Here is a 25,241-nt window from a genome sequence, read left to right as displayed (position 1 = left end):
TTTAACATTGATATATTGACGAGCAAATATTTTCCCAAGAGCGTTTATTTAAGTTTAAGTTTTGCTTATGGATCAGTCTCATATCACATGTAGGATTCTCTTCTCGGAAATGTGCTGAAATGTTCTAGAATAACAAACCCCGCTGAATGTGCCCCAGGTGTGTCTGTAATAAGATGGAGCTGCATGTGTGTCACTGATGCGGGCCATATGTGAAGCGCTCTGACAGGACCAGCAGAGGTGAACCGACTGCACAGCGGAGCACGTTTAAAATGCTTTATGCTCACCAGTGAGTATGTCCCCTGTGGGTCTGTACTATGTCAGTGCGTGTTTAGCAAAACATAAAGATAACAAATAGACAATTACTCCTAACTATCCATGATGTACTCTCTTAAAAAATAAAGGTTCTTTACTGGCATCAATGGAACCTCGAACATCCATGTAACCTGCAAAATGCGGAAAAGTTTCTCATAGTCGAAAAAGGTTCAAATGGACTTTAAAGTGGTTCTTTTAGGAACTGTTCCCTGAAAGGTTCTTTTGGGAACCAAAAATGGTTATTTTATGGCATCACTGCAAAAACACCCTTTGGAAACTTTATTTTCAACAGTGTATGCTGAAAAGCAGGTAGTGTTCACTATTTTCTGTAAAAAAAGAAAAAAAAAAGAAAAAAAAAAGTGATTTATTGCACAATGATTGGCTTATAATAGAACAGTGCCTTTCCTTTGCTAAATGATTGGTGACATTGTGACTGGTCAGCAGACTGAATTGGGAAGTTTTGCAAGCCATTGAAATACTTTTTGTGTATTACATTAAGTTAAGCCATCGATATCCAAAAAAACTAACATATAACTAAAATTAGGGTGAAATTGATTAGGCTAATTAGTTTTTTTATCCTCGTTTTCATATTTTGATAACAATATTTATGTTTTAAATATTTACATTCCTTTTATTTATTTTGATCTGACACTGTAAATATTTAGCCTGCTGTAGCCTAATGCGTTCCTTGAGAGGAAGTCACTGATTATATGGAAATAAATTAATTGACGTCAATGTTTACCTTATGTGTGCTGTTGATAGCATTTACTTATCACAATATTGCGAACCCAAATTAGCTCATAGCTAAATTTAACCATCTAGCCATGTTTAGAACACAGAAATGGCTGTGTAGCAAACACAGTCGTTTGGACACACATGACTTGCACAAATACAGCCTTTGAGCGGCGAGCGAACACGCGCCGTGGACCTTCCACGGGCTCCTGCGCGAGCTGTAGGCAGAAACGCTGGCGCTCCACTTTATGAATGGATGGGAGTGGCGCTGTAGTGTCAGTGTCAGTGTCGTCACGCTGCTAATAGGCGCTGGGGTTCGTCAGTGGACTTGACAGGACAGCAAGTGGACAGCATATGACAGCGGCCAGAGCGAGACGGAGTCCGGCTTTGGGGGCAAAAGGCAACTGGACGCGATTCGGTGAGCACGCCAATGTGACAGACAGACAGACAGGGGCAGTTCACATGTTACAGGGTGGGAGGATGGGTTAGGGGAGACAAAGGAATCGCAGGCATAGTTTTTTGACCGCCCGTTGACAACTTGGACACGTTTGCGAGGACTGAATAATAAAAAGTTTACATTCCCTGTTATCACGCTGAGGGACTCACATGATTCACAGCGACTTTTTTAATTCGCGCGATTCATTTGAACCACAGACCAGTTGAGAGACCTGCTTTGTTTAGTCATTTTGGGATTTGTGGTTACGTCGCTATCTGGATTTACGAGCTGCATTCCTTCAGAGTTGTGGCAAAGTAGAGAGATAATCGTACCCGTCTCTTTTCAAAGGCGTGACAAACTCCCAAAGGGCGAGACAGAAAACTCGCATCAGCACCACGCCAGCACACTTCGTCTTTGTCTGTTTGGAAGAGACTCGTCGATCTCAGAACTGTTGGTCAGTATCAAGGCTACTGTCCCTCCCAAGAATTTTGGGCTGTCCCAGCTCGATGACTAACTCCTTTTTGTTTTATCTTTATGGAAGAAGGACACATAACTGGATGGTTTTGTAGAAGGCAGTGAGCACTTTACTGAAGCGTGTAACCCGAAAGATTCACGAGGCGAAATCTCAAGGTAGGTATTTTTAACAAAAAATTTAAGTTTGATATAATATTTAATGTTTTGCTGTCTGTACTGAGTGTTTTGCAGAGTTTTTCTCAGTTTTTAAAACGCAATCCCTTGTTTTGCGATGTCAATATGAAGTTGACATTACTAAATCTCACTCTACAGTAGTTCGCTGTGAAACATTGCTACTAAAATAGGAGGCTACAAAAATTCAGTTTAATTGTTGCCTATAAATTTAACTTAAATCAAAGTGGTGCAAAAGTGACACCCTGTGACTGCAGTGATAGCCTACTGTTCATTGCACTTTTTCAACCCCTCTCAGTGGTTCTTCACTGAAAAAAAAACTAAATGAAATTTCCAAAAACACAAACGATATTGAACAAAAATTAAGATAATGAATAGAATTAAAATCTCCAAAAACATAACGATGAATGATTTATGCATAGATAACATTCACTAGGCGCATTCTTGTCAAAAATATTGCAGGCGCACATGATGCCCACGAAGGCAGCTCAGTAGGTTTTGAGATACAACCAGTGTTTGTTTTGTAGACACACACACACCAAATCTGTGTGTGTGTGTGTGTCACTGGTGTAAATTACATGGGTTCAGGATTCCACTTCCTAGAATGTTTAACCAGGGATCCCTAAGATACTCAAGGAGTTCACTGGGTAATGACATTATGACAGCCCAGCTATATCAAATTTTTTCTTTCCAACCACCTGTTAAATGTCATACTGTAGTTAAAGATTTTATTCAATTTTATTACAAAATAACATTTAGTTAGGCTATAACATTGAGTCCATGGGATAGATAAGAGTCTTGCTAAAAGTTCCTGCCAGCACTAAGATTGAAAACTCCTGTGCTTCAGCAACACGTAATGCACGTTTACAGTTACAGTAATCTCAGTCCTTCCCTTCATAATTGATGTGCATAGCACATTGTAATGAAGTCATATTGGCTCCACATTTCTCCACATAAATTTTTACGAATTTGCTCAGCTGAGTAAACACTGACTGTCTATAGTCATAATCCACACCGCACCCTCACTGCTCTATTGTATTAATAATGAATCAGAGTAGCAAGAATAAATGCACGGTAATTGCTAATATTCATAATTATTGTGGGAAACACCCACCAACTATATTTGCAGTTCAATAATGATAACAGTTACAAAAGAAAATTCTTTGTTATTCCACTTTGATTTGTGGATTAATCAGTGACTTTTTATGCTATGATGCATATCTACTGTATGAGTTAATGGAACTTGCTGTGTCAAATGTTTAAACTCAGATCTGTATCTATAAGTTTAAGGCTGATTGTGTTATTTGGACAATGCAAACCTGACAAACAATGAGAACCCTAAATACATTATTACTGGCAGTTAAAGACAGTTTAGGAACACAATTGTATGTTTTTACATCCATTTGTTATCTGTCATGGAACTTAAACTTCTGTTTTTTTGGGTGAGGCAGACTGGAATATGTTACCGCCCTTTCTTTCTTTTCTCTCTTTCTCTATCATTCTTTCTCTCTCTACTTCATCTCAAAGAGATTGTTGTTGGTGACTTGAGCTTTCCAGCATGCTTGCACTCCAAACATTCCAGACCTCTTGAGCACCAAGGAGCTGGCCAGCTCCACACAGCTGGGAACTATATAAGACCTGGGGCAGTGTATTGAACAACATCTTTAACTTGGTCTTGGGCTCCCTATGGCCTTATACAAGATGGGGGAGGGGGCGTTCCACATTCCACTTTCTCTACAAGGGCAAAGCGCCATCCAGATTCCAGTAGGAATACATAGAGAGGTCGAAATTCCAGTGTGCAGACAGAGGGACGTGTCACAACACATGACAGGATGAGTGAAGCATGCACACAGAACACGTGGGAAGAATTCTGTATACTAAATACACGCATGACATCACATGTAGGCAAGTGCTGTTCGTTCTTGGCGCCTCTCAGCAGCTGACCCTCTGCATACACACATATACAAACATGGGGGAAAAACAAACATGCATCTTTTCCTCAAAGCACATGATGTCCGTCTGTGCTGGAGCAAAGCAGTTTAGAGAGACAGTCATTGTACAGTGTTCTGTCTCCCTCTGTGTTTTTGGCTGCTCTCGCAGTTGTTTTTGAAAGAGGAGAGTCTGTGTGCAAAGAAAGTTGAGGCCAGGACAACAGACTGATAGCGAGAGAAAAGAGTGGGAGAGGGAACGGGAGGAGAAAGAAGAGAGGAGATCCTTGGGAAGACTCACATGGGGTTGTGGAGAAAAATATTTCGGCTGAAGAAGGCGCTGCTGCATACAAAAGACAAAGAGAGAGTTCGAAAAGCAGAGTGAGAATGAGTTACAGCAAAATAGCTACTCTATGTCATATAACAGTGATAATGAGACAATATGGAAGGTAGGAAAAGGATGTATTTTAGAAAAAAACAAACTGTAAACTAGCTCTATTGTGACAACTCTTGGAAGATTTTAGCATGATAATGGACATGGCAGTGTTACTGTATTTGGTCTTGGATCTGGTATGTTGCTGCTGCTGCTTGGAACTACACTGCTGTGAGCATTTAAGACATACTGCTGCTGCACAAACAGCATATAAAATAACCCGTAGCGGATCTATACAGGTGGAGCTGGGGTTTGCTTGATCAGGTTGTGTCAAGTATTTAACACTGTGAATATCATCACTTTGCATTAATGACCCATCATCCTGAGCCATCTAGAGTTTCATTTCAGAACTTGGCATTGATGCAGCGAGTTAGTGAACGTTTTGAAAAGCATAGCAAGAAATTCTGCTCCTTATTGTACCTTATTCTGGAGAAGAACTGCCAACTTAGTTAGAAAGAGACAGTGACCAACCTCAGTTTTTGTTTTTGTGTGTGGGGTGTTGTCTATTTATGTATTTGACAGATACTTTTATACAAAACAACTTACATTGCATTCATATATATTTAATTAATTCATGCATCCCCTGGAATCAAACCCATGCACCATGCTCTACTGTTTGATCGACAAGAGCACTGAAACATTGTCAAAATAAAGAATTTAAACAGTGGTGCAGCAGATTGTAGAGAAAATACTCTGAAAATAGCAGTTTAGAATGTTTTATTTAGTTTTATTTAGAATTTAAATACAAGTGTATTTTTGTACTTCCATCCAGTACTGATTCTTTCACAGACAAATATCAGAAAAACAAGTATAATATCCAATTCTGGTCATGCATCAGGTTTACTTATTATTAAGTGCCTCAAGTAAAACTTAAATGATAAAAATCAAGGAAAGCGCCAGCCATATGGAACAGGTGATTTTAGGCAGTGCTTGTGAGCTTTTGAATCAGCCTCTCTGTGAATAGAATGTGTGCAGCATGCTGCCTAAAGCCAAGACTAGTTATTGAGAAACTTTGCTAAAAGTTATATCCCCCTTCTCACCACTTTTCTATCTTTTTTTTTTTACTTGTGGGTTCACTCTTTTCACACTTGTCCCTGTCTGAGCAAAAAGAGTGATACAGAAGCCTACATGGATGTATTGCTAATAAGAGATTCACACTTGCCAATTAATAAATCATGAAGTCATTAAATTAATAATTCTATTAATAGTTTATAATGGTAAAACTGTATTTTTAAAATTGTACCTCATTGCTTTAGTTGTAAAAGCTTTAGTGGTATGAACATGTTTCATGCACACAGACACAGGCAGTACATGAGTGACAGTGCTGAGAGATGCCGGGACAGTCAAGTGTTATGTGATAAAGTACACTGCCCCCCCACCTTTCCTCACCCTGTCACCTTCCTGTCTTAGTCCAGGTTCCCTCTCCTATCCGTCAGTCTGTCCATTTGTGTTTGCTTCAAGATCAATGGAGACTTCAGATAGGGTTGCACATTGCACAACTATTGACACACTTTTGGGGAGCATGAACTCAGTCACCTAAGACTGTTTGCCACTACAGGAGTCATTAACTCCTAAAGTTAGATGAAGTTTTTCATCTGATGGTATATTGTTTTAAAAAAAATGTATTCCCATACAATCCAATTTTGTTTTTAAAGAATAACTTTTGGTAATTATCTCATTATTAAAACTATAAGGTCTGTTCTCTGTGTGATAGTTTTTTTTTTTTTTAAGTAAAATTTAGTTACATACATATAGTGCAAATGTTACATATTTTCTCAGGTTGCGGTTAATGTACTGCAGGTTTTTTAGCTCTTATAAAACAGTTGACAGATGTTAATTATGTATCATGCTTTTTCCATATCACTGAACGTTTGAGAGAAGAGTAGTTTAAAACTACCAATTAAAATAAAAGTAACATAAAGTATATCTGCAGTGACAGATCCTGGCATAGGGAGTATCTGGTTGATTATAGTGCATCATATATTATCTCTGAAAAATACATTGTAGCAGTTTTCGGAGTGGAGAGAGGGAAGCTGGATCAGCAAAGGACCTCAAAATGGAAATCAAACTCGGGTTGCCACAAGCACAGTTGCATTATATGACAGCGCACTTACCACAAGGCTATAGACACTGACATTAATGCACTTATATTTAAAGGCCTATTGCGTGTGATAATTGTGTATGTGTGTGTCACTGCTTGCATGTTAAGGAAAAAACAGGCATTTTAAATGGATTAAACATTTCCTTTAAAATTAAGAGGCCTCCGTAGAATCTGCATGGCACCGGTCTGGTCCAGTCAGTACTGCATACTTATCAAGTCATGTAACAGTTGCTTTTGGACCATGACTCTATGGCTTCAGCAAATTATGTTTCCTTGTCTAAAGTTCACATATCTCCCATAAGTTCCTGAGCCCAAAAGATACAGCAGTGCAAAAAATCTTTTCATAAGACTTGCTTAAGTAGGTGTGGGATTCATTAAATGACAATTAAAAAGGCCCTTTCAGCATGCCTATGATACGCCTTGTGTATATTTGACTGTATTCTCTATATCTGCATGTATGTTTGTGTGTGTGTGAGAGAGAGAGTTAACCAGAGTAAAACATAGTTATCATGACATCTCCATCTTGTTTGACAGTCTTTATTTTACAGCGGAAATACCTCATTTACTAATGAGGTCACTATGCAGTTTCTGATTTACAGATTGCAGAAAGACACACATGGACACAGTGTAGTATATAGAACTATAATGACTTGCAAATCTTTTGCATTTTGTACAGTAGACAGTAGAAGCAAATGCAACCTGACCCGTTGACCTGGCAAAGCCTGAAAACCACATTCCAAAATAGCACACCCAACATTATTTGTGATCCCATAAAAAGCATATACAGTAGTGAGTAATCAGGAAAACCCTGTAGCGCTGGGAGTGGCTGGTGTGGCATTTTGTGCAGAACACCCACAACTCGAAACTGCTGTAATTCCTCCCATAATGAAGCACAAAAGACAAGAAGACTCCCTTGTACAGTGGCACACAATGCAGCTCAATGTATTGTCATCCAAGACATAACAGATTGCTTTCAGATGAGCTTTTCTGTAGACTAGACGTGCAAATGTATGATGTCATTGCATGATATAACAACAGCAAACCTAGTGGCATAAAAACAAAACAGTACAAACAGTACAAAAATGTAATTCATTGAGAAAGTGTCCTCTGTTTTTCTATTAAATTAGTACATTTCTAAAGCCAAACCTTAAAGGTGCATTCCGTAAGTTTTGCCTCCTTGTCACCATCTCTCTTTCAAAACCTGCAATTAGGGTTGGGCCGCCGATGGCTAATAGACATGATTTTGTGTTGGTACACGGCATCAACTAAAGACACGTGAAAACATGGACGTGAAAAAGCGGCTTTTTAAATCATATGAACTCTGTGTCAGCAAGCATAACATAAATAGAACGCGACAGCAGTTTACTGTCAGGCATTTGTGGTGTAATGCCACGCTGCATCCAGTGTAGAGAGCACAGCTGATTATAATGAGTTCAATTGATTAATTTAGATATAATGAATCTCTATTATGGATCAGTGGTTCTATAGTATGTTGTCGTGCTGCTCGCTTCCGGTGTAGACACGGTGTTAGGAATCGATAGTTGATTCACGCTTTGTGCACACCTCACCCATTACAAATTACGCTCCCTTCGAACTGGTTGTCTTTAAAATACAAATCTTGTGTAATCCCTTAAGAAAAGGCTATTTATGATCCGCCACCTGTAGGATCGTCAAATGCGTTAGCCTACTAGCTGGGCCAACATCTATATGTTTACAGACGTGCCATAATGACACAGCGGCATGCTAAAATTTCCCTTTGAAAACATACCAGTACCACTTAAATTAGAAAACATTATTATAAGACAACCGTTGTGAATCGGGTTAAAGTAAGGCAATAGTTTTGATTATTATTAAGCAAATATTGATTTTGGATCATTTTGAACCAGAGAATGTTACGGACTGCATGTTTAATATTTAATACAATTTAAGTAGTTAAATGTACATTTTTACTTTTACATTTGTACTCAAGTACATTTATGGTTATATATACGTTGAGTATTATTTACAAGAATCTATTTATAGTACACATATTTTAATGCAGGTACAAATTCTCTGTCCTTTATTGATGCCTGGCAAGTACACTTTTGTTACCCCAATTTGTCTTGTAGAAGAGCGGGTTTTATTATTGAGTTCCACTTTACCACAGTCCCTCCCAATCCCAATGTGATCAGTACATAAGCATATGTCGATGACTGTGATACTGCTTGTTTTAGCGCTAACAATTCATCATAGGGTTTTATTTTCCCAGTAAACATCTTATTATAAAATAATAAAAGCTGGATGAAAACTGTTTTGGATGAAAACTGTATGCAGTTTTGCTATGTTGTGATTACATGTGATTTGTTACTGTTGGCCAATAACAATCTAATGTGACAGGCACAGAAAGAACACCAATATAGATTTTTCCAGTACTTTTTAGAGATGCTGTTTTAAGTGTTCAGCTGGGTGCCAGACAGCCAATTTGTTGTGTGTGCATGTGTTTGTGTCCATATTCTATGAGTTTTTGTATTTGATTATATTCTGTGTCCATAGCAGTTCCTCTTTTGGTAACTATTTTTCTATTCCTGGCCATAATTTTATTTATTTACTCTTCTGAGTTTTAAACAGTGGTAATACATTCCAAGGCCGTTACATTTACCAATTATTTTCAAAAACATCCTCTTTTGTTTTCTCTGAAAACCCGGAACAGACAGAGAGGGAAATGAGTGACAGAGAAAAATGTGAGACTATGAAACAAAATCACAGCAGCAGAATGTCCTTTAAAACTAAGAGGTTTGTTTTTAGGTTCAGCTCCCAGCAGAATAATAGCAGTGCTGTGTAACTTCCTCATTCCTTAGGCAGAGGACAACCAGGTTATAATTTGGCCTCTGTTGTTTCAGAGATGTTTGTTTTGGCATGATAAATATTTAATAACCTTGTTGATCAAATCTGCCTATCCTTTTGTACCCTGTGACATTTTTTGAATGCCACATTATACTGGTTTTCCATTTGCTTAATACAAAATAGATGCTTTCCAGTAGGTGTGCCCCATAATTACTTTTTGTGTGTTCATATTTTATGCAAACCAACATACACACCAAGAATGTGCCAAACATTTATACACCAAGCATGTGCCAAACAATATCTGTTTTCATTTTTATTGTTGTTTTAGATTCTTAACTGCACCCCGCTGACAAGATTTGCATAATATTCCAAGATGGTTGATAGTTTGGGATTGAACTGATTCAGTCCAGTATAGTTATGAGCATTAAAGGGATAGAAAAAAAAAATTCTGACATTTAATTACTCACATTCATGTCGTCTCAAACCTTTAAGACCTTCGTTTATCTCTGGAACACAAATTAAGATATTTTTGTTGAAATCCTTTATGTCCCAGACAGCAACGCAACAGACATGCTGAAGGCCCAGAAAGGTATTAAGGAGATTGTTAAAAGTCCACGGTACATCAGTGGTTCAACCGTAATTTTATGAAGCTAGGAGAATACTTTTTGTGCACAAATAAAACAACAATACCAGCTTTTCCGCCGACATACACAAATGTACCATGAGGCAATGCATGTGCATTCGTCTGCTTGTAAACAAACCGTAGTACAGCCGTGGTACTCTCATGAATGGAGGCAGACAGTTGTTTTGTTTTCTTTGTGCACAAAAATTATTCTCTTAGCTTCGCAAAATTACAGATGAACCACTGATGTCACATGGACTATTTTAATGATGTCCTTATTACCTTTCTGGACCTTGAACATGTCAGTTGGCTTGCTTTCTATGCAGGACCAGCTCTCGGATCACATTAAAAGCTCTCGGATCACATTAAAAGCTCTCGGATCACATTAAAAAATCTTAATTTGTGCTCTGAAGATGAATGGATATTTCATATTATAGCAACCACAATGGCTCATTCGAAAAAAAGAAAGGAAAAAAAAAAAACGTTTTCAGCAGAGCACCTGGCGTTTTCATCTGGCTAAAAATGCTTTGGTGGACACATGGCCTTAAAGGGTTATAATTCACCCAAAAAATTTAATTCTGTAATTAATTACTCACACTTTTGTCGTTCCAAACCCATGAGACCTTAGTTCATCTTCGGAACACAAATTAAAATACTTTTAATGGAATCTGAGCGCTCTCTGAACTTAGACAGCATAGACAGCAATGATATAATCATGATCAACGCACAAACGTAGTAAGGAGATTGGTAACATAGTCCATGTGACATCAGTGGTTCAACAGTAATTTTACGAAAATTCAGAGTCTACAAGAATGCTCTTTGTGCACAAAGAAACAATGATGACATAATTTATCAGCAATTCTTCTCCCCGAGTTACCGTCTTCTGTCATTTGGAGAGATCCTTAACAACTCTCCAAAATGGTGGAACTCAAATAAAATAAAATGGTTTGTCTGTGAATGACTGCAGCTTCAAATTAATGTAATTTCAGAGAGATAGTATTTTTACTTTAGACTAATGAAATAGTTATTTGAAATTAAACTTGTTGTAATCAACTGGTAATGATGTCACTGACATGGTATGGGGTTTAAGAAAAAAAAAAGGAAGGATCTACATCTCCTGAAAAGGTGGTGTCATTTTTCATAACTCATAACTGTCATTATAGTCTCAAATTTCAACCTATATGTGCAAAATTATATTACTCAATTAATTCAAGCTGAAGTGTGGTTCTCTTGAAGGAAGCTTAAGCTGTACTGCGCTTGGCCCCGGTGTAACCCTGTGATTAAACAGCCAAGTAAAGGCTTAATGAGATTAGCCTCTTCATTTGAGCGGGTTCTGCTCAAAGATTTTCACATTTAACACATGAGTCACATCTTGCTAAGAGACGCAGCATGTCTGTCTCCTATTCTACTAAAAGATTAGATGTTATGGTAATAGTAAAGATACGAACCACGAGAACGCGGTTATCAAAATCCCATCTGACTCATAATGTCTTACATGTTATGGTATAAGCACGTAAGACCTGCAGTAGCTCAGAGTGACTGTAAAGGGATTTATAATCTAAAATTAGATGTGAAAGATTAGTCAATAATTCAATTTGGGGCAATAATTCAATTTGCCCCAATAATTTAGGGCAGTCGTGGCCTAATGGTTAGAGCAGGGGTGTCCAAACTCCAGTGTCCAAGCTGTAGCTCCAACTTACATCAACACACCTGCCTGGAAGTTTCTAGCATGCCTTGATTAGCTGGTTCAGGTGTGTTTAATTAGGTTTTGAGCTAAATTCAGCAGGACAGTGACCCTTTAGGACTGACTTTGGACACCCCTGGGTTAGAGAGTCGGACTTGTAACCCAAAAGTTGTAGGTTCAAGTCTCAGGTTCAGGAGGGATTGTAGGTGGGGGCGTATCCATCTTATATACCTGAGGTGAGATCTTTGAGCACTGATACTGAACTCCGTGTGTGTGTGTGTGTTTCACTACTCACTGCTCTTAGTTAAATGCAGAGCACAAGTTCCAAGTATGGTACACCATACTTGGCCACACATCACGTTCTTTCCTTTCCTTTAGAAATAGTCCACTTAAAAAAAAAGTTATAACCAATTGCAGATTTACTGCAGTCTGTGAGTGGCTTGAAGGTCTTATAAATAACCCCACTCCAATGAATGCTGGCTTGAGTGAAGTCTAGAGCAAGGTTAAGCTCCCTCCATGTTTATCAAAGATGCTTTATGCCAGCAAAGAATGCAGGAAAGCCACCCCAAAGCTATCTCACACTCTCGTCTGTCTTTTCTTCAAGCCTGTTGTTTGCAGTAGGAGTGTAGTTGCCATCAAACAAACAACAGCATCACTGCATTCTCTAGACTGCTGGGTGGAGAAGCTGTGTTTGGGAGGTGGTTTTGCCATTGGGTGTATCATATAGGGCTGCGTATCAATACAGATTTCACAATTCAGTTGTGATTAATTAATGGTACATTTGAGATAAAATGCTTACATATAAAATAAATTCTCTGTGTGATAGTGCTGCACATTATACAGAATTTTCAATTTTGTTTTTATAGTGCTGACTTGTCTTTTACACTATTCATTAAGATCCGACAAGCTGTTTGTCTTTTGATTCACAAACAAATATTGGCTCATGAGTTGTTTGTTAATTAATTTAACCACACTGTATGTTTATGATACACTAAAAAAATCATGTGTCAATAAATCAGGACATATTGGTTTTTCTGTATGTTTGTGATTCCTTGAAAATAAGATTTGTCCTGAATTCGGGCCACACTGGTCATGTTTAATGTTTTTGGTTCACCCAAAAGCACCAGCTCATAAGAGCCATTGATTTCAGGAATCGGACAACATGTTGTATGTTTTTGATTTACTAAAATGAACTGGCTCATAAGAGTCATTTGTTTGCCATTTACCCTTTTTGCACGTGGACTTGATAGCTGTTTTGTGCAGTTATTTTGCTGTACACAGTTATTTTAATGCATCACATTTAATATAAACTCGATTTCACAAATTGTTAACATGTGATTTATTGGCACCAGCTATTCAGCAATGCAGTGATTCATTAGCAGGTAAGTTAAACTAAATCACTCATTACAGTACTTATGATATAGACGCTTTGCAGATCAAACACTCACTACTATATCACAAAATGCTCATGATACATGCAATTATCACTTTATTGCTATTGAAATTTGTTCTCCCAGTGTTCAAAAGATAAGTTAGCATTGTATAAGAATGTACTTTTTACATACTTTGGAAGAAAGTTGACACCTAGTGTACTATAAATCAGAACAGTAAGTAGGTCACATGTTGTACACTGACAGCTGGCATGAACACAGTGTTAACATGCTTGGAGAGCTTGAAATTGTGCGCTGATAAGACAGTGTGGCTTGTCCCAGTGTTGTGGAGATAAAGTCTGTCTCACATTCTCCCCTCTGTGCCCACCTCCATCATACCCCTGTAATCTCCAATAAATATACTCCTAAACTTTCTGTTCATAAAACCTGACTGAATTCATTTAGAATTTACTTAAGTCATTTATATCTATACTTTTGGGTTTTGGTTCTGTATAAATTATAATCTAATTTGAAATATCTGTTCATGGAAGATGAACAAGTTCATAATAATTACACTGGGAAAAAGTCATTTTGGTCACACTTTATTTTAAAGTGCAATTCACTATTAACAAACCAGTAACTACTACTTTGACTTTAACCCAAAATACACAGCGCAGTGAAGAGCAAAATGCAGCTTAAACACCTTTAAAAAATTCCTTCATAATGCAGTACATTGTGCCATATTTTTATGAATTTTACAGTGTATGGCAAAACTTTAATCAATGGCCATATATCTAAGCCAGGGGTCGGCAACCTACGGCAGACATGCCAACAGTGGCATGCAGAGGGATAATCGCTGGGACGCGAGCAATAGAGAAAACTGCATACTGACGTACATTTTGAGGTATTAACTTCTCATAGTCCAGGGAAATGCCTCATAAAAACTCCCCTGCCTGTATCTATCTAGTAATCCCGAAAACACTGATTGCCTTGTTCAGGTGTGTTTAATTAGGGTTAGGGCTAAACTCTGCAGGATAGTGGCCCTCCAGGACCGGAGTTGCCTATACCTGTCATAGTCACACAGCCTGTTAATACTATTAAATTGTGAGAATTAACTTGCGTTAGTCTACAGATATGCGCGTGAACGCTGCACATACTAGGCACTTCAGATCAAAGCCTCAACGGTCTCAACGGCAAATCATTTAATATCAGTTAACTTTTAATAATACATTTTAAAAATGACCGACAGCTATATCCAGTGATGTTGGTACAGTGGTTAATCAGAAAAATTAAAAATGGCACATCATGCCATAAAGGTTGCCGACCCCTGATCTAAGCATTCTTTCTTTGTCCCCTTTCATTTAACACTCATTCCCCTTTTCTCTCATTTTATCTGTGTTGTTTATATAAATCTTATCTTTGTTCAGATGTTCTGCACACAACCTCACAAGCTTCTCACATGGGCAACACCATGCCACTGTTCATGGACTGATACCAGGAATCCTCCCCCTGTTCTCAGAATGTCAGACTCATCTTTTTCTCCACATTATGCGCTTTAGGACTTGTTTGGAGACGTTGTGTCCATGGCGCTAAATCTTATCACTTTTTGAACACCAGCTATTAGTACCCATGACAGGAGTGAGTGTACAGCAATTCCCTGTTCCCACTTGTGATGACAGTGTGTCCACCGGTATCGCTGTACTGATTTACTGCCATTCTATGACTACTTGTTTATTCCTTTTGCAGATCAACTTCATTGCATTTATGCTCCTTAAAAAGATTCCCCATTGTTAAACAGGTCTGACCTAGGCCACATTCACACAGCAGCAGAATACGGTTGTCAGTCTGTTTTTTAGTCCTTAATATGGTTACTTTCATGCACAGTTCGTTCAGACCAGTGTTGCCAACTTAGCCACTTTGTCACTATTTTTAGCAAGTTTTCAGACCCTTCTAGCGACACATTTTTTAAAAAATTGACTAGCGACAAATCTAGCAACTTTTTCTGATGTTATTGGAGACTTTTGGCGACTCTGATGTGAAAGCGCATATCGTTCTTACTCTTCTCAACGATTAACAGATGCTGCTGCGGGCCCCACCCCCGTCCCAAAGCACTCACTGGTGGCCCAGTCCTCGTGCAGCAGCCGCTCAGAGTGTTGTAAATACTATAATATATACAGTTCAATACACTTTACTGTAGTATGTTTCAGAAACACTATAGTATTTACGTGATGTGAAGTGACATACAGCCAAGTATGGTGAACCATACTCAGAATTTGTGCTCTGCATTTAACCCATCCAAAGTTCACACACACACAGCAGTGAACACACACACCGTGAGCACACAGCCAGAGCAGTGGGCAGCCATTTATGCTTCGGCGCCCGGGGAGCAATTGGATGTTTGGTACATTGCTCAAGGGCACGTTTTTTTTAATGACTAGCAATAAATCTTCAGGGTTTGCCCAAACCTTATTTAGTTTCTGAGACTCACCAGTACTGCCACATGAGTACAAGGTGATTATAAATCAGGATTTTTCTACAGATTAACATCTTGAAAGGGAGAACTGGGTAGTCTTTAAAAGGCCGCATTTCAGACACTATTTCATATTCAACCCATTGTCTGACAACCGAAACAGTAAAATATATTAATGAAAACAGTTTTATTGAGAATTTGGCTGCGTTAAAATACAGTATGAGCACAGAGAGGCAAACAAATGTAAGGCAATACGACACAATGACATCATGAATATGTTTAATGGTGCATGACGTCATCTGGTGACATATAGCAACTTTTCAAGCTGGCTTTAACTACTTTCCATTGAAAGAAATTGGTAACACTGTTGTGCGAACAGAACAGGACTGGACAACTAGTTGTCTGTCATGTCATACAGTGCAATAGAGCCGCTCTGCCACACAAACGTGCGTCTACTGTGTATTACGTGTTTTCATGTGTGTTTTCGGTAACTTACATTGACGGAGAAATGAGCTGTGTGTCATCTGAATGTTTCAGATCCCATTAGCTCTGTTTTCTGCGCGTGATTCAAATGCTCCGCTTTCCACCCAAATGTAAAGGCTGCTGTAGGTTAATGAAGATTTGACGAAAGAACTTGCTGCTCAATTGGACTTTTGTTGTGTCAGAAAGTGATAAGACTTTCAGTTTTATGCACGTTGCCATCTTTGATTTTACTTTGGTCACTGTCGCTATGGTTACTAGTAAGAAAAACAGGCTTGACTCACGATGCACATTCATACAGACAGCATTCTAAATAGAACTGTAAGCTGCTGTGTGAACAGGACATTTCGAGACTCACATTTGTAAAGAAAATGTGATTGTCTATCCCAAAAACTGAAAGCGTGAACGTAGCCCTACTTTGCTTAGTCTGAAGCTGAATATGTATATGCAATATGCAAAAGAAAGTGTTACACATCTTGTTATGATAGCTGAACATACAGTGTGAGCATGTAAACACAGTGTGTAAGGCCCAGCCACCTTAAATACAGTGGATCCATGTTAACATGTTTATGCCAAGTGAGAGTATGTTTGAGTTTGTTTAAGAGAATGGAAAAGGTCAAATAAAAAAACATATTTTAATGTGCAAGTATGTCTAAATGTGTGTGTGCTCATGACCTGCGCTCACATCCACAAACCACAATAACAAACATAGCTCAGCTCAGCAGGAGACACCTCATAATGTTTCCCAGGCTCACCCTTCATCCACCCAGTCTAATTTATGTTTCTGCTCTCCATTTCCTTTGCTTTGCACTGTCATAATGTCAGTATAAGAAGCCTGACTGTAAATTACAGGCTCAGACACTTTCACTAACCTCACCTCATAATACATCATTCCATTTAAACCCTTTCATAGACAAATCCCACAATGCCCACATGTTCATAGCTGCGAGTCCCGAGTTGCACATCTCTCTCGGTTCTGCGTCTCTCACTCTCATTCCAGGGGCTCCAGAGGGGCCAAATGACTTTCTCTGGGCCCGCTGCTGCACTGGCACTGGCACGCCTGTGGGTCTGGGTCTGAGATGGATGGCAGAAAAAGGGCTACACTGACTGAAGTGTGGGAACCGGGTCTGTGTGTGCTTACTAAAATCTGTGACTGACATCACTAAAAGACTTTGTGAAATGATATCCGCAGTCTGGGTGTTTGAAAAGAGTGAATATAATTGCTTCAGTGAATATAATCCAAATTTGAATACAATAAAAACGGGGACAGCTGTGCAGTTGGGTGATCTTTTCTCTCTTTCGCTGCACTTTCTAAAGGTCTTTGTTGTGTTTTATACCAGTAAAAATCACTAGAGGTCAGTGTTTATTACTTGCTTTGTCAGTTTTATAACTTCACTGGGACAAGTGAGTTCCACTATATGACATAAAATTATGAAGGTTTATTATTCAAGTCTCCCCAAACATTAATTTTTGTCCTTGTACTTATGCTGAAGTAATAATAATAAAACATAAGCTACGTTTGTTTTTATTATGTGTTACTTTTTTATTGACATTAACTGCTTAACATGATGTTAAACATAACATGGGTAAATATATCTGAAGAGTAGGCTAATCAAATATCAAACAATCCCATATAATTTGCCAATGCAATGTTTTAGATCCTCAATTGTTGAAAGGCATTACATGTCTTAAATGGCATTAAAAAGTCTTAATACTGTTTGTCAAGTATGACGCTGCAGGTATAAAAAATACTAAAATAAAATAAAAAAAAGTACAAAAACAACAATTTCAATGTTAGCTCAGTGTTTTTCTCCAGTGTAAGAAATGTTACACATTATATGTTCCACTTACATTTTTTAAAGCAAATTTAACACTTTAATTTATAAATAATTTTAATAGGCTGTTATAATGTTAATTTATTTAAATACATTTAAGATCACCTAAAGGACACACACACTAGTAGCTATGCTTAGTGTCAATCTAGATTCTTGTTGAAAAAAAAAGGCTTTCCGTTTGACGAAAGCACTGCGCATCATTCTTATTTTACATTTATTTCGCAACTGTCACTCTTGTGGAAAATTTTATCGTGAATTTAGCATCTTGGTTTTACAATTTTATCATGTAACGATATAGAAGAGTGTACAACGTAACACTGCAGGGCACCGGTCTGTGATCAATGGATTATATATAGTGCGCAAATGTGCAATACCTGTACGCGTGGGTTCGTAATAAATAACGTAAGCATCTGTTGAATATCCACACCATTGATTCAGTGGACGACACTAGTTTTTCAAACGCAACTACAATGTGTTCTGCTGTAGAAAACGTTTTATAACCACTCCGCACTGTCAGAGCGTGTTTGAGCCTAAACAAATGACTGGTAGATTGTTGGTTAACGGGCAGAGAGCAGCTCGAGCTTTCCAGACAGGGCGGGGCCATCGGCTTCGATGAATTTGATTGGCTGCCAGTCCCAGTTACACGGATTAGGGGTGAGTTCAGTTTACGTGACGCACGAGGAGGGGCGTGTCATTGGCGAAATCAGCTGTAGAAACAATAACACACCAACGAACGCCCCAAAATGAGAGCTTACCTATAAATGACAGTAATTTCAGGAAAAAGAGGTATCGCTGAGAGCGAGGGATAGATGTAGCACACCTAACGGTTGAGGTACTTCACTGCATTCTGCAAACTTGTTTCAGTGGACCTCTTTTAGCTCTGCAGGGAAGGCGAGTGTGAAGATGCTGCCTTTGTGTCAGCCGTGACACGCCAGCGAGTTGAACACAAAACAGTAACGAGTTTTCAAGATACGTCTCAGTCATTTAACGGTTTTATTTGGTCTCCTGCACCCGGTTTAACGGGAGCCAGGAAGGAACCACGCGAGGACTGGCATGTGGGTCAATTCTGGAAGCGTCGGAAGGTAGGGTGGAGAAATTGCACATTTGTTCACCACGCAACAGTCGTGCTGCATTTAGCTATCTGCAGATTCTCAATTACTGTTGCATTCTTACACTCAACACTGCATCAAAAACGACTTGTAAAAACACAGTCACACACTAACCACCGCCCATCCTTAACACTTGATGTTGGAAACGTATGGCAAGCCATCATAGCATTTACTAATAGTTCAGATACTACTCATTCATTCATATTCTAGTACAAATTAGTGTCTTTTCACTTAGTCACCACTTGTGCATTTCAATTTTAGCCTTTTCTGCTGGTTTCCCACCAGTGACAAGTCGGCTAATGTTACTTTGTTGCTAGTACCTAATTTCATGGTGTGAATAATCTGTATCAACTATTCTAAAAAAAAAAAAATTCTGTCTAAATGTAATTTCAGTTAATACCAGGTTCCTGTTCCTTCTTTTTATTTGTACTGAGCAATTTACTTAAACTAGCCTGTTTACATTTTTGCATGACAGGGCAGCCTACTTTTTCTCAACATGCTGTACATTTATTATTTATTATTACATTTGTTTGCATCTCTGTGACCACATACTGTATTTTTATGCAGCTAAATTCTCAATAAGACTGTTTTCATTTATATATTTTACTGTTTCTGTTGTCAGACAACAGAATGATTATGAAATAGTGACTGAAACGCTACCCATTAAGACAACACAACCATAGCTCTCCATTCCAAGATGTTCATCTGCACTAAAAATCCTGATTTATAATCACCTTGTACTCATGTGGCAGTACTGGTGAGTCTCAGAAACTAAATAAGGTTTGTGCAAACCCTAAAGATTTATCGCTAGTCATTTAAAAAAAAAAAGTCACTGAAGGGGTCTGAAAAATCTAGGGACAAACTTGCTTTGTTGACAACACTATGCATCTCCATTTCTCCAACTACGGGTTAGGCCATGGGCCAAAAAGAAAATGCGCACTGTGTTAATCTTGCATTAATAAAATTAGTGTCATTTAAATTAATTTGCGCTACCGCGTTATTAACGTGTTTTTTTAACAGAATATAATTTGACTTGAAGTTGCTTAATCAGAAACAAAACAGCATAATGCATGAATAGTTTATACAAAGAGTCTTTTTTTTTTCATTAAAAAAATTGAGGTGAAGTGGGATGGGTAAAGACCAAAAAAGTTTTGCCAGTAAATTCATGTTACTTTGTCTTCAGTTAGTACTCTTCAGTCTAAACCAGTGGTTCCCAACCTCGATTCTGGAGGCCCCCAACACTGCACATTTTGCATCTTTCTCTTGTCTGACACACCCAGTTCATGTCATGGAGTCTCTGCTAATGAGCTGAAGATCTGAATCAGGTGTGTTTAATTAAGGAGACATGGAAAACCTGAAGTGTTGGGGGGCTCCAGGAATGTGGTTGGGAACCACTAGTCTAAACTACTGGAACACATACTTGCATCTAATGAGTATTTACTAGTAGAGCGGAAATAGGTAACACAGTAAGTGATATCTGAACCACAAACTCCTATTCATCTATTTTTCCAGTGTGGACGCAAGCTTTTTTCCTATAAATGTGCGACCCTTTACCCACTACAGAATACTGTAAGCGATTGCACATACCATGTTAAAAATGGCAGCACCTGCTCTTAAATTTAGAATAAGGTGGCTATGATAAATTTACCAATATTTGCAATTTGTTTCTACTAACAGTGTTATAGTTATTTGTCTCTGCTGGCATAGTAATATAGAATACTTGTTGCTGTTGGGATGAGTATTAGTATCTAATAAAACTGAAAAACAGTGCAGTCACTATTGGATTAAGTACTAATAACATTACAATAGATGCAGGTCTTAAGAAATATATGATAAAATGGCTTGCCATAGGAAGAATTTCTTTCTATCACGTAGCGGTTGCTAAAATTCGCCACCTCTTTGCTTTGTCCAGTTCATTGCTATGCTTCCTCTTAGTCTTCATAGGAAGGTTGTTGTTTTTTTTCTCTGTGTGCATGATATTTCCCACTGCACAATCTGATTCGGTGGTGAGCATGGTCTTTGCTCACCTTTTCTTTCATCTTTTTCTCTCTGCATTATTATGAACTGACATTTAATTCCCTGGCAGTCCATTTCATCTTAAAGCGAGAAATCCTCTTACTGTGAGAATTCCCTACTGGTTTATGTTTCTCAATGAAGCTCATACTGAATGGGTGCTGAATTAGGGCTTCCTAAAAGTATGAATGGGGGTTTGTCAATGGCTGCCCCCTAGACGGTTTACACAATGCCTTTACACCTGATCTAATCGCAGGAAATATCTTGAGCACTTGAATTCTCCAAAATTCCGCCATGGTGCATGTTTTTATTGTTTGTGTCTTTGTAGGCATTAGCCAAACTCTCCCGCTAATGCTATTGTTAGAGCTTATTGACTCTTTGTCCATTATAATCCAGGTATAAAGTGAAGTATTTTAGTCTTTTGCTGATTCAGCAATCATTATTTTATGATGTGACTGTTATATTGTTCAGACATTACTTGTCAGCAATCAACTGCTGCTACACACTCATTACATACTGCTGTGAACATCCTGCTCTGTCATGCTGTTCAGTACTTGATAAGACAATTGTAGTGTGCTTTCTCTTTTGCTGTGACTCACATTCTATATTACAACTTGTAACCAGCTTTTTTCATATGCTTAACTTATCTGACAATATTTGATCAGAGTGACATGTGTTGATAAACACAAATGCTAAGCAATCATCCATAGCAAAAGTGATCTCCGATAAGCCACTTCAGTGGGTCCATTGAGAGCTGAAGCCTTTGCTTTTTCCATGGCTGATTTTAATGAGTCTCTCATTGCTGAGTTTGCTCTCAAGGGTAAAGGTATGGTTATATTTATATAGCAACTAAGGTCCATAGGACTCATGATGCTAAATAGTTAAACTCTTGCTTAAGACTTCATTGGTGGGACACTTTCTTGTGAATCATCTTGACTTTTGCACGTCTCGTTGTAAAACTTGTTGTAATATAGTTGTAATATAGAATGTGAGTCACAGCAAAAGAGAAAGCACACTACAATTGTCTTAACAAGTACTGAGCAACATGACAGAGCAGGATGTTCACTGCAGTACGTAATTGTCTTCTCTTCTGTGTCTGTTGTGAGAGAGTTAAGAACAAAGCAGTTTGTGATATCCGGTTCGCGAACAAATCATTCGATGTAACCGGATCTTCTTGAACCAGTTGACCAAACGAGAACGAGTCAATTTTCGTTCGTTATCTGGCTCGGCTCGGTGTTCATCTTCAATTCTCTCTTTACAGCAGTTCAGTCAGTGTACTGTTTGAGTACATGAATTACTCCGGGATATTGATTTTATTTAACTCTGAGGGAGTGTCAGCCACTTTAAATAAAGTTAACACCTTAAGTAATTTGTGGATTAATGCTTATTGGAGATGCGACCCATTTCAAACGATTCAGTTCGATTTGGTGAACTGGTTCAAGAAGATCCGGTTACATCGAAAGATTCGTTCGCGAACCGGATATCACTATACTTTTGAGTTTTGAAATCTCACAACAGACCCGGAAGAGAAGACAATGCAGAATAAAGTCGTAGTTTTTGCTATTTTTGGACCAAAATGTATTTTTGATGCTTAAAAAAATTCTAACTAACCCTCTGATAGACTACTTTGATGACGTTTTTCTTACCTTTCTGGACATGGACAGTAGACCGTTCACACAGTTTCAATGGAGGGACTGAGAGCTCTCGGACTAAATTAAAATATCTTAATCTGTGTTCCAAAGATCAACAGAGGTCTTACGGGTTTGGAACGACATGAGGGTGAGTTATTAATGACATAATTTAGATTTTTGGGTGAACTAACCCTTTAATATGTTTCACTGAAACAGCTATTGGACATGCTGACAAGACTTTGATTCTTTGCAGTTCAGAAGCATGTGGTGTAAGACACTCCAAGGTGCTTCGGTGCCACAAGGTGCAGTGTTTACCAGAGGACAGTATTTTGGAATGGTTGGGTATTTGGAAATACTGTGTCAAATCTGGTGCGCAGCAAAATGCTGCTCTACTTTAACTTGTTTACTGGCAGCAGGCAGGAGACCACCACGTTACATAAGTCGTCTAGGCGCATGGCAGAGCCTGTCTTTACGCATCCCCTCTATAAATGCTTATAAATATGTCTTTATAAACACCCATGCAGACATGCTCAGGGGCAAAACACTTGGCATGAAGCATTGGTGGAAATACAGAAATTATATCACTATGACAGGCAGGGGGTTAAAATCCAGTGTGTGTGTTTATATGGTTAGGGTTGATTTAGTTTTTATATTTGGATGCTTTCTCTTTTTTTTGTGTGTGTGTTTTAAGTAAAGGGTTTGCAGGTGCTCTCTAAGAGCAAGGGTCAGTCGTGAATTCTGGTTATGTGACAGCAGAGAGAGCAGCCTTTGCCACTGGAGCTATTATGTAACACACACACATACACACACACACACACACACACACATACAGTGCAGGAGGGGTGAGCAAGTCTCTGTTGCCCAGCTGTCTAGAAAGACAAATTTACAGAAAGGGAAAAGACAGTCAAACTTACTGACTTTTTTTATTTTTATTATTTATCTCTTGAGAAGTTCCTCAAAATTTTTTGTTTAAATTCATACTTCAGTTTTAGTGGTTGCCACAAGACATATGAGGAGAAAGAAAGCTTGAGAGCAAGTTATTATTATAGCATATCAGACCAGTTTATTGTTTGTTAACTGTCATATTTGCTTGTGGGTTGGAGTTGGTCCACTTGCTATGATATTCTACTCTCTATCTACCTACATATTCGGATACACACACACACACACACACACTGAGGCTGACAGGACTGAACACAAGCAGACGAACGTTTGTGTGGGCTGTACAGTGTTTGTGAATGGAGTGGGCGTCTGCCACGCGTCTCATCTCTCTCTTTCTTTCCCTCTCGCTCATTCTCAGACCTTACCTCCCACTTTTTCTATCACTGCCTGTCACTAAAACAAGCGTTAGTGTGGCACACTGCTCGTCTCATTCCCCATGATAAAACACTGACTCACTCAACTGACTCTGCTGAAAGCTTCATGAGACACCATGTATCTGGTATCATTGCTTATATTATACACATTTGTTTGTTGTGTTTGTGTGTGTCACAAAAGGAAACTGTATACTCGGTTTGTAGACATTCTCACCAAGTGTTCCTAAAAAAAAAGTAAATTCTGTCATCATTTAATCACCCGGAATTATTCCGGTTATGCAAAGTGGCCTTTGGTATCACATGATCCTTCTGAATCATTATAATATGCTGATTTGGTGCTCAAGAAACATTTCTTATTATCAGTGTTGAAAATATTAGTGCTGCTTAATATAATTAAATGATACATGATTCTTTTTTTTGTCTTTTTTTTTCAGAATTCTTTAATGAAAAGAAAGTTCAAGATAACATCAATTATTTGAAATAGAAATCTTTGGTAACATTATAAACGTCTTTAATGTTGCTGAATAAAAGTATACATTTTCTAAAAACAAAAAAAGTCTTACTGACCCCGAAATTTTAAATGGTACTGTTATAAAATTATAAAAAATGTTTTCCAAAGAATCATAGAGTTTCCAAATGACATGACAATGAGTAAATGATGACAGAACAGTCTATTTTCAATAAACTACTCTCCTTTGAATGTAATTTCATAGAAGTATATAATGTAGCTTTGTAAAACATATTCAAATAGAGTTAAATAGTGGACACATTGTGCACAAGTCTGCACCCTACTTTTTGCACAGTGAGAAAAAATACCCAAGTCCGTTTCATAGAAAATTAGGTTAAGGTCTCCCTGCTATCATTTTAACATTTTTAATATGCAGTCATAATTATCTTTGCCGTCCTTTATGAATGTTGATGACTCTCACAGAACCGTTGTGAAGATTACTGTTAGGTAACTCAAAGATGTAGAAACATTTACAGCTCCGCTTCATTGGCCCGTTGTGCCACCATTGTTATGTAACCTGTGAAAGAAGCTTCCTCCAGAGCACCCTTACCACTGACAGCATTTCTCTGAAACCTCATCCTTCAGTGATCCAAAATCTCAAAGCAGGCTGTTACATTCCCCTCACGAGGAATTAACTGAGCACCGCTGCTCTAGATAAAACATTGCTTGACCTATTACGGGCCGTTTTTGAGTATGCTAATCTTGGTCAGAATTGGCACCTTTCTACTCAGACTGAATTGAATGAATGAGAATCATTTTTAGACCCCAGTATGTCATCGGAGGCCAGAACTCT

General features: G+C 38.3%; 1 protein-coding gene across 5 annotated transcripts in view; it reads left to right on the top strand.

Moving 5' to 3' along the window:
* The first annotated feature begins 1,239 nt into the window (after window positions 1–1,239).
* The window catches only part of LOC127957939 (rho-related BTB domain-containing protein 2), a 46,641-nt gene continuing 22,639 nt past the window's right edge, over window positions 1,240–25,241 (top strand). The window contains exons 1-3 of one of the 5 annotated variants that reach the window (XM_052556661.1): window positions 1,240–1,462; window positions 1,829–1,934; window positions 2,025–2,110. Coding sequence is in view for 1 of the 5 variants with exons in the window: in XM_052556657.1 (XP_052412617.1) it covers window positions 18,925–18,953 (29 nt within the window). In the remaining 4 variants the exon portion in view is untranslated. Of the gene's footprint in view, window positions 1,935–2,021; window positions 2,111–18,579; window positions 18,954–25,241 lie in introns of those variants that run through there. The other 4 variants (XM_052556659.1, XM_052556660.1, XM_052556658.1 and 1 more) reach the window with 4 other exon arrangements.

Source organism: Carassius gibelio, chromosome B5 (assembly GCF_023724105.1).
Source record: "Carassius gibelio isolate Cgi1373 ecotype wild population from Czech Republic chromosome B5, carGib1.2-hapl.c, whole genome shotgun sequence".
Classification (NCBI taxonomy): domain Eukaryota; kingdom Metazoa; phylum Chordata; class Actinopteri; order Cypriniformes; family Cyprinidae; genus Carassius; species Carassius gibelio.
Note: the sequence above shows the minus strand (reverse complement) of the source record. Positions and strands in the feature narration are given on the sequence as shown.